The following is a 16,325-nucleotide window of genomic DNA, read 5'->3' on the forward strand; positions in this document are numbered from 1 at the left end:
TAAGACAACATTGGAGGATAATGGGTTCCTGGTAGCTTCACATTTGATTCTTCTCAAATATTTGGCAGTTAATTTGCATCTTTTTTTCTCAACACATTTCTTGTGACTCTGTTAATTATTTGCAACAAAACAAATCTGTGATCTAAAACAATTACAAAAGTGCTGCATTCCTCTGAAAGCCTTTTTAGAATTTTGACTTTTCAGAGTCAGTTGAATCTCTCTTTTTGGCCTATTTTGCCTGAGGAAAAGAAGCTGCCTAATAATTATGCATATCTTGATGTAGGGTGTTGATTTCCTTAAGCCGCACCTTCCCATTTTCACAAAAACACACCTGATATACTTAAATCCACTAAGCATTCAAGTTTCTACAGCTTGGAGGTGGAAAATATGCATTAAAATGATGATATGGTCAAAATACTCACTTGCCTAATAATTGTGCACACATTGTAGAATGAACTTCCAATATATTTAGAAATGACAAGGTGAAAAAAATCATAACTTACTCTCTTTTTTTAAGCTCAAGTCATTTCCAGAAACAGTTCAAATTATTCTGGAATTCAAACTCTGAAAATTAATTCAGAATGAACTGTTGTATGATTAAAACCTCCGTCGAATTGCTTTTTAGAAATATTGGTGATAGTATAAAATATTTCATGGTTAATAAGATTTGTTAATGAGCAAAGAAGTCATACTTTCTATTTTTACTACTTACTACTACTTTACTATTAAATCTGAAGAAGTACCTCCCCTATTAAATGTAACTCTACTTTCTGCCAGTGACAACACTTCTTAAAAGATCTTCCTGCACCTTCTAGAACCCATTCACTGTTGCCTACCCTTTGAAATTCTGTGCAACGTGTATGGAAGCACTTTCATTGAAGTTAATGGAATTAACATTTGAGATATGGATAAGAATATTTCGCATCTTCCATTTCTTATCATACCAATTTCCCTTCAATACATACTTGTGCATATACACATTTCTTCATCTGTACTAAACTAAGTGTCACTACTTAGGAAAGGAAAAGCACCTAAGAATTGGGGCAGGAAAAACAGAAAGGGAACAAAACGTTTAAAAAGAGTTAAACTATAAGAGTTAAAAATAAGTTGATTTAAGAGTTGGTTCTAAATATTGTAAAGTTAGCTGACTTACATTGGCCTGATCCAGAATCTGTATCTACTTGGAAGTACAGGTAGTCTTCAACTTACAACCACAGTTGGGACTAGAATTTCAGTTGTTTAAACAAGGCGGTTGGTTAAGAGAGTTATTTGCAATTTTGTAACCTTTTTTGCTACGGTTGTTAAGCAAATCACTGTAGTTATTGAGTGAATCACAGTTGTTAAGCTAATATGGCTTTCCCCATTGACTTTGCCTGACAAGCCAATTGGGAAGGTTGCCGATGACCAAATCAACACTGAAGGCTTTTGAAGGAGATTAAATAAGAGACAAGATTGTTAATTTTATGTGCATTATTTCTTGTGCCAACACTGAAACAGGTAGCCCTTGACACAAGACCAAAGTTACAAGACACCAAAAATGGGACTTCTGACTCAACTTCAAAATTCTGACAACTCAAATTCTGCAGTTATGTGATTGCGTTTTGGGGATGTGGCAACTGGCCTGCATTTCTGGCTGTTTGCGTCTCCCTACAGTCATTTGACTGTGATTTATGACATTTTTGCAAGAAACCAGTGTTTACTTATGGTTGCTGGCAAAGGCTGTCCAATAACAAATCATGTGCTTGTTTAATAACTGCTCAGTTTGTGCTGCAAAGGTTGTAAAATTGGATTCAGTCACATGGTGACCTGAATTATATGACTGTCCTGATTTATAACTGAAATTGTGGGCTCAAGAAAACTATAGTAGCAATCAGATATATTATCACAATTTTTGAAATGTTTAAGTTGAATTTTTATTTTCCAGTTGAAATATTTTAAATGTTTCTCTTGCTTTAACAATGTAGGAATTTGTGCTGCTTATTTTGAATCTAATCTTACTCAATTTAGAAATTGGGAAAATTATGCAAAGAGATATATAAATGTGTCATAGGTGCTAGAAAACCTATACATCCAACTAGTGGAATTTTTAAAATGTTTTTAATTGATTAAAACCATGATAGAATTGTTTTATATTTACACCTTGTATGTTGCATGACATTTTTAAAAATATTTTCTCAGCCAAAGATGTATAACCAAGGTTCAGATCTTGCCTTTCTGGGCTAAGGTGTATATTTAGCTTATATAGAAACTGGATTCCAAAGTCAGTTGATAATAAGTGCCCACTCAGCTTGGAGAGATGGTAAGGTGTAAATGTGATTAATTGATTAATTGATTGCTTGAAAGTGTCCTGTCCAGTATTGTATCTTGCAATTCTGTTGGGAGGGGGAGGGAGGATGGCTTGCTGGCATTTTTTGCATGCTTTTGCTTTTGCTGTAATTGCTTGGGAATTGTCTTTGGGGAGAGAGGAGACTCCTTCCCAGCTGGTTCCAGCCTGGTTTCAAGGCTGTCATGCCCTGAGAGGGAACCGTTTTCTGCCTAGCACCTCAGCATTCTCAAAACAACCTTGCGGCATCACATTGACTGCCAGTGGACTGGTCAGGGGTTTGGGTTTATGGACATGAAATAATTGCTTGTTACTTTGCGTGAGCTTTTTCAGGTTTCGCCTGACTTAATTTCAACCACACTCTCTCAGTAAAAGTTATTTAGATTCAACTCAATGGAGTCAAGAAGTTGGCTTTCCTCGGGGACCAGCTGGGGCAGGTCCTTACATTAGGCAAAATCTGCAAAATCAGTCAACCCGGAGAGGCATACTCCCCTACCGTGGGGACCATGCACAAAATGTCAGCCCAAGGCAGTGACCAGGAGGAAGCTGAGTGCTGGGGGAAAGCATTGTCCAGGGCTCCTCCCCCCCCCAGGCTGGACCTATCTGAATGTACAGAAGAGATCAGGAGCCTGGGAGATTCATCAAGATCCAGGTGGTCCATCGGAGAAGGAAGAACCAGATGGACGACTTATTAGGCAGCTGACAGAAAGAAAGGCAGTCGGAACTGGAAGAGCTTGAGGACGAGCAGGAAAGCGAAGAACCTGGTCATGCCGACCTATAGATGAAGGTCGAGTTCAGGCACACGAGCCACATACTATGGCTGCTACCGGTGAGGCCCAGAAGACCCAAGAGGAGGAAGAGGGGGGATGATATTGGCACTAGACCACTCACGGATTACATTAGTGAATTGTCAGCCAGGAACTTCAATGGAACAAAGCCATTTTAATGGACCAGTTCTCAGAACTGCTAGATGAGTTGGCACACACTGATTGCCCCCCCCCATATGCTTCAGGACCTCATGCACTTATGCCTATGCATTGATGCACTACTCCAGCAGCGACGGGTGCAACGATGGACGGAGGCCTCACCTGCACCTGCCAAGATGTTGGTGGCATCAGCACCAGAAGAGCCTTTGCAATTGGGGGCCGTTCAACTGTGCCTGACTCACGCTGAGAAAGATCACCACCATGAAGATCTTTGCTTGTATTGTGTGGAACAGGATCATATAGTGGCCATGTGCCCCGCAAAACTGACCAAACCAGTGGCGAGAGTAGCGTCGGGAAATGGGCAGGGCCCAATCTAGATGGCTCTGTAGGCTGGGTTCACTTCAAGATGGACCACCCCCAGCCTCCATGACCGACTCCTTCGATGTACCTTGTTCTAACAGTGATGGTGTATTTGTTGGGTTGGGGAGTCATGGAGGTTCCAGCCTTGGTGGACTCTAGGGCCACGGCCAATTTTATGGATTCCGACTTTGCCATGCAGTGGTGCGTTCTGCAGCAGCTGTAACCCTGCCAGTATTGATGGAGATGATTGATGGTCAGCCACTTAAGTCAGAACTAGTGGTCAAATCAACAAGACCCCTTCACATGTGTATTGGGGTGCATGTGGAGGAGTTGGCATTTTACGTGGCTGCTGTGCCACACTTCCCATTGATGCTTCGTTGGAGTGGTTACAGGCCCATGATCTGTAGGCCATTTGGTGATCTGAAGTGGTGCGATTCACGAGCCTGAAGAGTACCACTCATCCCCTAAATACAAGGGGTGGTGGCAGAAGGGTTGGACTTGGATGTATCAGCAGAGTTGGCTGACTACGCCACCGCACCAACCCTATGCCTGCCCGATCAAGCTTGTGCCTGGTGCCAAGCTACCTGTTGGCTGGATTTACTCATTCTCGGAACCAGAGTTGGTGGCCTTTATTTATTTATTTATTTATTTATTTTTCAAATTTATATACCGCCCTATCTCCCTAAGGACTCAGGGCGGTTCACAGGCAGTTAAAATACATATAAATACAGATTAAAAACAACAATTAAAAAACTTATTCTATTGCCCAAATTTAAAATAGTATAAATAATAAAAACCCCTTAAAACCCATAACTTTAAAATCTAATCCAGTCCTGCGCAGATGAATAAGTGTGTTTTAAGCTCGCGACGAAAGGTTCGGAGGTCCGGAAGTTGACGAAGTCCTGGAGGGAGTTCGTTCCAGAGGGTGGGAGCCCCCACAGAAGGCCCTTCCCTGGGTGTCGCCAGACGGCACTGCCTAGCTGGCGGCACCTGAGAGTCCCTCTCTGTGAGAGCGCACGGGTCGGTGAGAGGTATTTGGTAGCAGTAGGCGGTCCCGTAAATAGCCCGGCCCTATGCCATGGGCGCTTTAAAGATTGTCACCAGCACCTTGAGCGCACCGGAAGGCCACAGGTAGCCAGTGCAGTCTGCGCAGGATAGGTGTAACACGGGAGCCATGAGGGCTCCCTCTATCACCCGCAGCCGCATTCTGACTAACTGAAGCCTCCGGATGCCCCTCAAGGGAGCCCCATGTAGAGAGCATTGCAGTAATCCAGGCGAGGCGTCACGAGGCGTGGTGACCGTGCATAAGGCATCCCGGTCTAGAAAGGCGCAACTGGCGCACCAGGCGAACCTGGTGGAAAGCTCTCCTGGAGGCGGCCGTCAAATGGTCTTCAAAAGACAGCCGTTCATCCAGGAGAACGCCCAGATTGCGCACCCTCTCCATCGGGGCCAGTGACTCGCCCCCAACAGTCAGCCGAGGACTCAGCTGACTGTACCGGGATGCCGGCATCCACAGCCACTCTGTCTTGGAAGGATTGAGCTTGAGCCTGTTTCTCCCCATCCAGACCCATACGGCTTCCAAACACCAGGACAGCACTTCGATAGCTTCATTGGGGTGGCCCGGTGTGGAAAAGTACAGCTGGGTGTCATCAGCGTACAGCTGGTACCTCACACCGAAGCCACTGATGATCTCACCCAGCGGCTTCATATAGATGTTGAACAGAAGGGGCGAGAGAATCGACCCCTGCGGCACCCCACAAGTGAGGCGCCTCGGGGCCGACCTCTGCCTTGCCTTGTGGGATTTCATTGATAAGAATCTCCAGAAGTGGTTCCTCAGGCCTTCAACCTTCCCATTAGTTGTATCAGTGCTATTTGTTAAGATGTCAGGGGAGCTCAGACTGTGATGTGACTATCATAAGCTCAATGTGATAACAGTACGGAATCAGTACCAGCTCCCACTCCTTAATAAACTCGTTGAGTGGCTCCACCAGCCCAATATCTTTACTAAGTTGGACTTGCAGGGACTCTATAATCTTGTCCTAATTAGAGTGGAAGATGGCCTTCCTGACGTGCTATGGTCATGTTGTTCAGGTTGACCAACACACCCAACGTGTTCATGTATTTCATGCGTGATGTCTTCTGAGTTCTGCTGGACTGGTTCATGGTTGACTACTTGGACAACATCCTCATCTATTTGTCCTTTGCGCAGGAGCACTGGGACCATGTCTGGCAAGTCTTGCAGCACCTGTGAGCAAACCACCTCTTTGCCAAAATGGGAGAAATACTAGGTCATGCAGACCACCATTGACTTCTTGGGCTACCAGATCTCGCCAGAGGGTGGGGAGATGGAGCAGGAGAAAGAGGAGGCACTGCAGCAATGGCAATCCCTGCAGTGCATGAAGGAGATGCATTGTCTGTTGTGATTCACCAACTATTTTTGGCTCTTCATTCCCCATTTTGCCACTCTAACCACTTTGTTCAAGAAAGGGGTAAAGTTTCGATGGGGGGTGGAGGAGCAAGGGGCCTTCGAACCCATCAAGGCCACCTTTGCTTCCGAGCTCATTCCCAAGCATCCTGATCCATTATGGCCGTTTGTAGTGGAGATCTAGTGGAGATGGATGCTGTCGTGTCCCACTCCTCCGCTGACAGCCGGGTCAGGGAAATCCGAATCAGGTGTGCCTCTGCAGCTCTGCCAAAGTCCTAGCAAAGTTCTCAAGGCAGGCAGGAGACCAGGAAGTGACTTCAGCAATATAAGGTAGACTGCCTGACTCAGAGAATGCCAGAAAGCAGATCCTTTATATAGGCCATGGGGTGTGGCTCCATGACTCAGCACTTATCCAGGCCTGCCCCTCCCTTCCTTCTGTTGATGCCGCCTATCAATTCTCCTGAAGCGAGGGTCACTCCAGGCTCCAGCTGTTGGTAATTGACCTTCCTCAGGCTCACATGCTGTGGGGGAGGGGGAGGGGTCTAGTTGCTCCGTTTGCCTGGGCATGGAGCCAGGGCTGGGGGCTGGAAGCACTTCTTCTTCCTCGGCCTGTCTGGGCAGGGTGCCAGGGCTGGGGCCTGGAGGCATGCCAGGACATTCCTCAGCGTCCAGAAGGAGATAAGAAGGCCCCGGCTGCGGGGAAAGCGAATGGGACACAACAGATGCATTGGATGTAGCCATTAGTGCTGTGCTCCTCCAGGCCTACACTCCTACTGTTCCAGGAAGCTGGCGGCAGTGGAAAGGAATTATATGATTTAGGACAAGGAGCTGTTGGCGGTCAAGGTTGCCTTTAAGAATGGCAACACCACTTGGAGAGAGCCTGCCATCAAGTTGAGGTCCGAACCGACCATCAGAGCCTGGAGCACCTATGGACAGCGAGGACACTGAATCAGCGACGGGTGTGATGGTCATTATTCTTTGCTTGGTTCAATTTCAGGGTGACATACATCCCTAGTGGGTGGAATCAGTGTGTGGACACCCTGCCCCGTAAGCCTGAATTCACCCTGAAGGAGTACAAGAATGGTGACCTCTCTGGAATGGTTCATGGCTATCAAGGAACCTGTGGACCTAAGGGCCAGGATTCAGGAGGCGCAACAGCAGGATCAATTTGTGGAGGCTCGTTGTGAGTTGACTAGCAATAGGAAGGCTGTGACCCTGTGGATGTATACAGAGGACCTGTTGCGCTTCCACCTCTATGTTCCTCGGGGACCCCTCCATGGCATTATCCTGTGTCAATGCTATGACAGTCCGGCGGCAAGCCACTTTGGGGTCTTTAAGACATCGCATCTCCCTCCCTGATTCTTACACGATAGTAGGCTTCTCATAGGTCCAACTTAGTGAATATGTTGCCTTTGGCCAAATGGACTAGCATATTCTTCATGAGGGGGAAGGGGTAGATGTTTAGCCCCCTATAATCGACAGATAGACGAAACATCCTGTTCTTTTCATGAAACAGGACACGGGCTGCTACCCATGGTTGGGTTAGTTGAATGATTTTTGGGCCAGATTTTTGTCCATGAACAAAAATCATTGGATACAGCTACAGCTTCAGCTTAAGCAATTTAGCCATGAGTAGAATCTCTATGGCACAGTCCATTGGTTGGTGAGGGAGGAGTTCAGCCAAACCTTTTTTAAAAAAATATCTCTCTTAAGTCCCCAATACTTTTTGGGGAGGTCCTTTTCCTACCTCTGTGCCACTGCCCTGATTTCTCTCCATGGGGAGTTTGCCTTCTGGATTCCTTCTTGCTCTCGGGGAAGGTGACTCATTCAGAATTTTAGCAGTCTCCTCCAGTTTACATAAGGATTCTACTTCTTTAGCCCTAACACCAGGGCCCGTTCCATCCCTGTGGCTTCTTTGAAGCTTAAAATCTCTATGTGAGCCCCATTACCTCCAGTCACAATAGCCATTGAAGAAACTAGGACCCAGGTTTGGGGGCCCTTCTCAATTAAGCGCATCATCAACCCACAAGCTGTATAAAATGAAATTCTATATAGAGAAAAATAAAGTCTTACTCTTAGGAAGAAAACCAGGCTTGGGTGGGTGGATTGGGTGAAACCAGGCTTAATAGCAGTAACTGTGAGAGGGATCTTGGAGTCTTAGTGGACAACCAGGTAAATATGAGTCAGCAGTATGCAGCGGCAGTCAAAAAAGCCAATGCAATCCTAAACTGCATTAACAGAGGGATACAATCAAAATCAAGTGAGGTACTAATACCACTCTATAAAGTCTTAGTAAGACCACACCTAGAATACTGCATCCAATTTTGTTCACCACATTATAAAAAAGATGTTGAGAAGAGCAACCAGGATGATTAAGGGTCTGGCGACTAAAACGTATGAAAAATGGTTACAAGAACTGGGCATGGCTAGTCTAGTGAAGAGAAGGACCAACGGAGACATGATAGCAGTCTTCCAATATTTGAGAGGCTGCCACAGGGAGGAAGGGGTCAAGCTGTTTTCCAAAGCACCTAAAGGCCAGACAAGGAATAATGGATGGAAACTGACCAAGGAGAGATTCAACCTAGAAATAAGGAGACATTGTCTGACAGTGAGAACAATCAACCAACGGAACAGCTTGCGTTTGGAAGTTGTGAGAGCTTCGTTACTGGAGGCTTTAAAGAAGAGATTGGACTGCCATTTATCAGAAATGGTGTAGGCCGGGTTTCCTGCTTGAGCAGAGGATTGGACTAGATGACCTACAAGGTCCCTTCCAACTCTGTTAAACTAATCTAATCTAAACACTTCATCTATTGTGTGAAGATTAGGGTCACTGAAGCCATGAAAATTTACAAAGATCAGATGCCAATAGCTTAGAAAGAGAGCTTTTGCTGAATGTGTTCCAACTTCTTTTTTATACTCTAAACAAATAGTACCTTGCTAAATGAGAACTTCCCTGTTCCTTGTCTGGTGTAAAATTGGAACTTCCTCTCTGGAGAGGTGTCCCTTTCTTGCTTCTAATTAAATTGTGAAAATCTACTGGTTTTGCCAGGCCTTGAATAGAATTTTGTATTTTGGTATAATTTTATGTAAATTGCCCTGTTTTATTTATTTATTTTATTAATTATTTATTTATTTTATTAAATTTTTATACCGCCCTTCTCCCGAAGGACTCAGGGCGGTGTACAGCCGAAATAAAATACAGAGTATATACAATTAAAAGAGATTAAAATAAACTATTACTAAATGGCCGGTAATTAAAAGATTTAAAAATGTAAAATATTACTAAAACCCCAATTTAAAATCCACTATTTATGCCAGTCCTGCTTGAATGAATAAGTATGTTTTTAGCTCACGACGAAAGGTCCGAAGATTAGGCACTTGACGTAAGCCAGGGGGGAGTTCGTTCCAGAGCGTCGGTGCTCCCACAGAGAAGGCCCTACTCCTGGGGGCCGCCAGCCGACATTGTTTGGCGGACGGCACCCTGAGAAGGCCCTCTCTGTGGGAGCGTACGGGTCGATGGGAGGCATAAGGTAACAGCATCTTATTGAAGATGGTTATGATTATAGTCATATCCGTTCTACATGTAATTAAGCTCAGTATGAAATTTGATTAAACCTTGTATCTCTCTCTTTCTTTTCTCTGTAGTTGATGATTTTTGGAATCTTTTTGTGCCTGGATGCTTTCCTTTATGTATTCACCCTCCTCCCGCTGCGAGTTTTTCTGGCAATGTTCAGGTTCGTCACATTGCCTTGTAATAGCTTGCGGTAAGTTTTTTACTCTTCCTGCTATGTAAAAACAATGTTTAATTGTTTATATACCTTGGTCTTAATTTGTTTTTAAGTGATGTAGTTTAATACTGGTTCTTGATTGAAGAGTCTGACATTTCCAGTTGTTTCAATGATTCACCTGGCTGAATTCTGTATAGCTGCTGAGGACATTTGTAGAACTAAAAGTGGTGAATGAAGCATTAACCTCCTTAAGTACTTTATCCTGCAGTTTGGGTATAATTAAATTATAATTCATTTGGCACTGTAGCCTACTGATTTTTCTTTCAAGAGCCAGGATTCATACACATGAATTTTTCACAATTCCTATATGTCCATTAAAATAAATCAAATATAAATAAATGTATGCTTAAGATGTCTCTTAAGACATGGCTCTTCTAATGGGAATACAGAATCTTTTTATAACACTGAAATAGAGCTTTATAATATGAAAACTGTATTTCTCTTTAAGACTTCCAAAATAAATAAATATCTGAGATAAACTCTGAACTAAAAGAACAAATGCTACAAACCGAAATATGTTAAATGCAAGAATCTGTGGCTAAGGACTTGTAATTTTTAAACCAAAGTTTGATTAATTTAACAATGCACACAATATAGGTTATTCTGAAGTGCATTTTTATTGAGGTGAAAACATTAAACCACCATTTGCGACTGAAATTTTATTTTCTTGTAGAATAATATAGTAAAAAATGTTAAATCTCTAAATAACAATTCTATTTATTACCCTGGCTCTTTTTTTGGCCTGGCACTAGGTTAAAAATCTATTTATTTGATTATTTATATTGTCAGAAATTTTTATTATGGAATAAAATAAGATACAAAATAGGAAGACAATGAGGGGAAAGTGGGGAAGAGGTGAGGAAGGGCTGGGGAAAAAAGTGTTGACTTCTGACTACCTCTGTTGCAGTAAAATAAGGCACTAACATCAAACGACAACTTTTTGCTTTTCCATAATAATATAAACTAGCCATTTCTATAAACACGTAGCAGTCTAATTGATAAAACCCAAAATCAAAGTTTCATTTTTTTCCACCTCAAGCACAAAGCAGTCTCCATGTGGCAACAAAGGTACTTATAGTATTTTCTTTAATCAAAACAATCAATTTAACCATTTCTGCCAACTTCATCAGCTTCTGTAACCATTCATCCATCGTGGGAATCAAAATGTCCTTCCATTTTTAGGTGTACAGTAGTCTTGCTGTTGTCAACATATATAACATTAAAGTTTTCCTCCAACACTTTTTCTATTATACCCAAAAAAAGCTGCTGGTTTCATCTTTATCTTTGTTTTAAGAATTTTCTGTATTAAAATATGAATATTACTCCAAAATGTCTTTCCTTTAACGTATGTCTATCATAAATGATAAAAAGTCCCTTCTTTACTTTTACACTTCCAACATTCATTAGAAATACCTTTATACATTCTAGTTAACTTATCCAGTGTTAAATGCCAGCGATACATCATCTTATAAAAAATTTCAAATTCATTTTTAACAAAATCAAACCCATAACTCTTTTTATCTAGTTTAAATCTTTCTTTCAGTTGTTGATATATAAACCAATGGCAAACACAACCTTCTGATTCAAGTTCTTTCCTTGATTTTAATGTAGGGTCACTGAAGTTGAAAGATAGTATTTTACTGTACATCCACCAGTCTGGCTTCACCACCATTTCTTTTCTAAAAAAAAAAAAAAGCTTTCCGGGGGGTGGGGGCACCCAAAGAGGCAACTTCGTAGAGAACTTTGTTTTATATTTATTCGAGACACTTATTATGGCACATCTAGCAAAGTGATTATTAAATTCAACATTAACTTTAGCTTTGTCATACGATAAATAACTGTGCCATCCAAACCATAATTCATGGCCCTCTAATTCAAGTAACCTCTTGTTCTGAATATTCACCCACTCTTTTGACCAGGCCAGACAGCATGCATCGAAATACAATTTCAAGTCTGGTAACCCAAACCTCCTCTTTCCTTAGCATCTTGCAATAGCTTGTATCTAGTTCTTGGTTTTTTCTTTTGCCATATAAACTTGGAAATATCCTTCTGCCATTGTTTAAATGAATTATCAGTTGGGAGTATTGGTAATGTTTGGAATAAGAAAAGTATCTTTGGTAAAATGTTCATCTTAATTACAGATTACCCAAAAGTGATAGGTGCAATTTGTCCCATCTATGTAGGTCCTGTTTAATATCCTTCCAAAGACGAACATAGTTATTTTGGAACAGTTTTATATTTTTCAACATAACCCCAAGTATTTCACCTTTTTCTTGACCCTAAAACCCGACTTTTTAGTCAATATATGTCCTGAGATGATGTATTCTTGATCAATATAGTTGTTTTCTGTTTATTTTAAAACCCGCTAAAGCTCCAAACTCATTTAATTTTCTCATCAAATATTGTATATTATTTTTTTGGGTCTTGGAAGAAACACTCTCAATTTATAAACTTCTTTCTTGATACTTATACCCCTTATTGTATCATCTTTCCTAATACCTCTATTCAAAACTTCTAATACCAAGATGAACAGCAGGGGGGATAAGGGGCATCCTTGTCTTGTAACTTTGAATTTCACATGAGTTAGTTACTATATTTTTCGGCGTATAAGACGCACCTTAATTTGGGGGGAGGAAAACAAGAATTCTACCTCTACCCGTTGGCCCGATGCAATTCGCAGAGCTGTGTTTCAGGCGGTGGCCAGTTTCCTTCCAATATGCTTTGGTGAACCAGGGAGGAAAGCATTTTCAGGTGGCAGCACCAGCCGCACTTTTTGGATTCGGGGAGAAAAGTGCTTTGCATAGCGTAGCAGGGAATGGGGGAGGACCCAGACTGACAGGTGGGGGAGGTGCCTTCCTGGACGATGCCGGCTTTGGCTCTTTTTTTAGTGAAAGCCCTCTGTAAGGCATGCATGGTGGAGAGATGCCAGGTGCTGTGGCTGAAGAGCCAACTTAGCAAGTACTACAAAGCCATCTGCAACCTCCTCAAAACAGCTTGATGGTGGAGATCTTTTTTTTTTTAATTGAAAAAGTTTTTAAAAAAACAAAGACATTTTCACCCCTTTTTCCCCCCCTCCCTCCCAAAAAAAACCCTTCCCCCCTCCCTCCCCCCCCCCGGCTTCCCGGGTCAATCACAAGGTATTGTTATACATAAACCAAACATAGAATAAAATTTTCCCTTCCAATCCAATTAACCTCATCCAAAGCTTATCATCTCCCAAACCCCTCCCCATTAAATAAAATAACTTTCTAATTATTCAAAGGCAATCTGATATTTCTTAATCTGATATCTGTTTTGTATATAATCAATCCATTTTTTCCATTCAATTAAATATCTTTCCTGCGTATTGTCTTTTAAAAAAGCTGAGATTGTTTTGGTAGAGTAATTAAAGCGATTTTTGGAGAGCAAACAGCTCAGATTATAATAAATGGTAGTTTGACAGAAGCTATTAAGATTGCGAAAGGAACGAGACAGGGATGTCCCTTATCACCACTATTGTTTGTTTTGACTTCGGAACCATTATTAGATAAAATACGAGAATTAACGAAAATAGAGGGAATTAAGATTAGACAATATGAGTACAAAGTTAGAGCTTTTGCAGATGATGTAGTGGTTACCTTAACAAATCCTATAAATTCAAGTAGATTTTTGTTGGAAGTAATTGATAAATATGGAAAGGTATCAGGATTTAAAATAAATCAGAATAAAACAAAACAAAATTGATGGTGGAGATCTTATCCGGGGCAGCCTGAGGGGGGGCAGAGGGCCAAAGCATCAGCGTCTCCAGCTCCTCCGCCTCTCTTCCTCCAACATCGATCATGGCGCGTGCAGTTAAGAGCGTGCATCTTCCCCCTTCCCTTCAAACAACCCATCAACCACCCCGCCCCCATTCCTTGTTATGCAAAATGCTTTCCTCCCCGAATCCAAAAGCACGCCATGCGGCTGGCGCTGCCACCTGAAAATGCTTTCCTCCCTGGTTCCCCGAAGCGCTTTCCTTTGCAACCCTAACCCCGCCCCCATTCCCTGCTATGCTATGCAAAGGAAAGCATCCCCTCTGCTTTGGAGTTGGGGGGCAGGAAGGAGCAAGGAAGGAAAGGCAAAGGAATACCAGAGGAAACTGACAAATGTGGCAACACACCAGCGAGGTGAAACGCCAACTTTGCAACACTGTGAGAGATGACACCTCCTGCAGAGCTGGAAGGCTGCCTCCCTTCTCTGCAACAGCATACTGTAAGCAGTTCCATCTGCCTGGTATTCCTTCGTCTTTCCTTTCTCCTTTCTGCACTCTACCCCAAAGCAGAGGGGATCACACCAAGGAGGAAGTAAGGGCCAAAGCCGGCCTCATCCAGGAAGTTGCCCCCCCCACCTATCAGGCTGGGTCCTCCCCAATTACAATTCGCAAAGCCACGTGTCCTCCTCCTCCTCTTCTGCAAATTGCTTTAGAGAATTGAGGAAAATAACACCAGAAAATGCAATGCAGGGAGGCAACGTTCTTTTTCCTCCCTGATTGCCCGAAACAATTCACAAAGTCACATGCCCTCCTCCTTTTCTGAAGTCGGCTTCTGCTCCTGGCCCGGGAGGCAGATCTGGCCAGGAGGAGAGAGAAAGTGAGACTGCAGAAAAGGAGGAAAAGGGCACACGGCTTTGCGAATTTCTTCGGGCAATCAGGGAGGAAAAAGAACGTTGCCTCCCTGCATTGCATTTTCCGGCTTTTTCCCCCTCAATTCTCCGAAGCAATTTGCAGAAAAGAAGGAGTAGGGTGCGCGGCTTTGCGAATTGCTTCAGGCAATCAGGGAGGAAAAAGCGTTTTTTCATGCATTGCGTTTTTCCTTGCATTGCGTTTTCCGGCGTTTTCCTCCTCAATTCACCGATGCAATTTGTAGAGCTGCGCATCCTCATTAAAACATAGCAGCAGGGGTTTTCAGCTGGTTCCAAGCAGCACCCTAATATGAGAATCCCCGCCGCTGGAAAATGTGATGCACAACCTCCGAAGGGTGGGGGCCAGCAGGTGGGCGGGGCTACATTTGGCATATAAGATGCACCCAGATTTTCACCCTGTTTTTGGGGGTAAAAGGTGCATCTTATACACTGAAAAATACGGTAAATTACTATTAATGACAATTTTTGCTTTCCATGAGGTGTAAATTGCTTTAATTCCTTGTCAAAGGCCTTCTCTGCATCTAGAATTAATAAGGCTGCCTGTTTCTCATTATGATATTGTAAATATTCAATAATTTTCAAACAGTCCTGTCATTAAGCATGTCCCTTTACCTTGATCAGGGGTCTGCAACCTTCAATACTCTAAGAGCCATTTAGACCTGTTTCCCACATAAAACATTGGGAGCCAACAACTAGTGTGATTGGGTGGGGGTGGCCAACTCGACATCTCCCACCTAGTCACATGACCATCCCCCCAGCCATGCCTACTTAGCTGGTCATTAGGGCAGAGAACTGGTTGTTAAATTATTTGCCCCGTTCGGCCCGGCCAGGCCCAGCCCCGCCTCACCCCTCCCCTCCCAGCTACCTCTAGCCACACCCGGCCTCGCATATTTTGTTTACCTCTCTCTCTTTCTCTCTGTCTGTCTGTCTGTCTCTGTGTCATTCTCTTTTTTTTTGTTCTCTCTTTTTCTTTCTCTCTGTCTCTTTTTTCTTTCTCCCTTTCTCTGTCTCTCTGTCTCTGTCTCTGTCTCTGTCTCTGTCTCTCTCTCTCTCTCTCTCTCTCTCTCTCTCTTTTTCTCTTACTCTATATGTCTCGGTCTTTCTCTCTCTCTTTTCCCTCTCTTTTACTTTCTCTCTACTTCCCTCCCTCCCTCTCTCCCACTTCTCGGCCCACACACCCAAGGAATTACTGTAATGAAATTCGCCCATGTTCTCTCTGTCTCTGGAAAGATATAAAAATAAACCTTGCATTGCAAAAGGAATGACTGTCAGGTTGTTACATCACAGCGCCAAGAGGTTGCTGCCTTAGATCGCTATTCGCACTTCAGAGAAGCATCATCCCAAGCAACAGCAAACTCAAACAGGCACGTATATGCATCTTGCAACTTGGTCCAAAGTAGCCGGAAAATATAGTCCCTGGGCGCCCCCGAAGACACTTGGCAGGCAAAGTACAGGACGAACCCCTCTCCCCCCACATCACCAAGGCAGCGTCCGCTGAATCCTTGCAAAACTGGGCAAAGACAGGGAGAGGGGAGCAGATGAAGCTGAATCAAGCTGAACCTGTCTCTCTCTCGCTGCCCAACTGCAGCAGGAAACGACAGGTGGCTACTTCTGGCCTTGGTTGGTGCTGGACACGTGACCTGCTCTCCGCCCCGAGACATTAGCCCACCCTGCAGCCAACGCTACTGCTGTTGCCAGGGGCGAGTGGGCAAAGGTAGTATTCTGGTTCCACATTGTAATGGGTTCCAGGAGGAGGAGGGGACCCTATCTCCTCCATTGTGAAGCGTGCTAACTTTTGCGGTGAGAGCAGCAGGCAGGCCATGGAGGTCACAGCAGCAGTGGCG

At 43.4% G+C, this 16,325-nt stretch overlaps 1 protein-coding gene across 2 annotated transcripts in view; it reads left to right on the forward strand.

Moving 5' to 3' along the window:
- The window catches only part of TAPT1 (transmembrane anterior posterior transformation 1), a 149,492-nt gene that overhangs the window by 49,471 nt on the left and 83,696 nt on the right, over window positions 1–16,325 (forward strand). For both annotated transcript variants that reach the window (XM_058192315.1, XM_058192316.1), the window contains exon 3: window positions 9,680–9,798. In XM_058192315.1, coding sequence (XP_058048298.1) covers window positions 9,680–9,798 — 119 coding nt within the window. The remainder of the gene's footprint in view (window positions 1–9,679; window positions 9,799–16,325) is intronic.

Source organism: Ahaetulla prasina, chromosome 8 (genome assembly GCF_028640845.1).
Source record: "Ahaetulla prasina isolate Xishuangbanna chromosome 8, ASM2864084v1, whole genome shotgun sequence".
Lineage (NCBI taxonomy): Eukaryota > Metazoa > Chordata > Lepidosauria > Squamata > Colubridae > Ahaetulla > Ahaetulla prasina.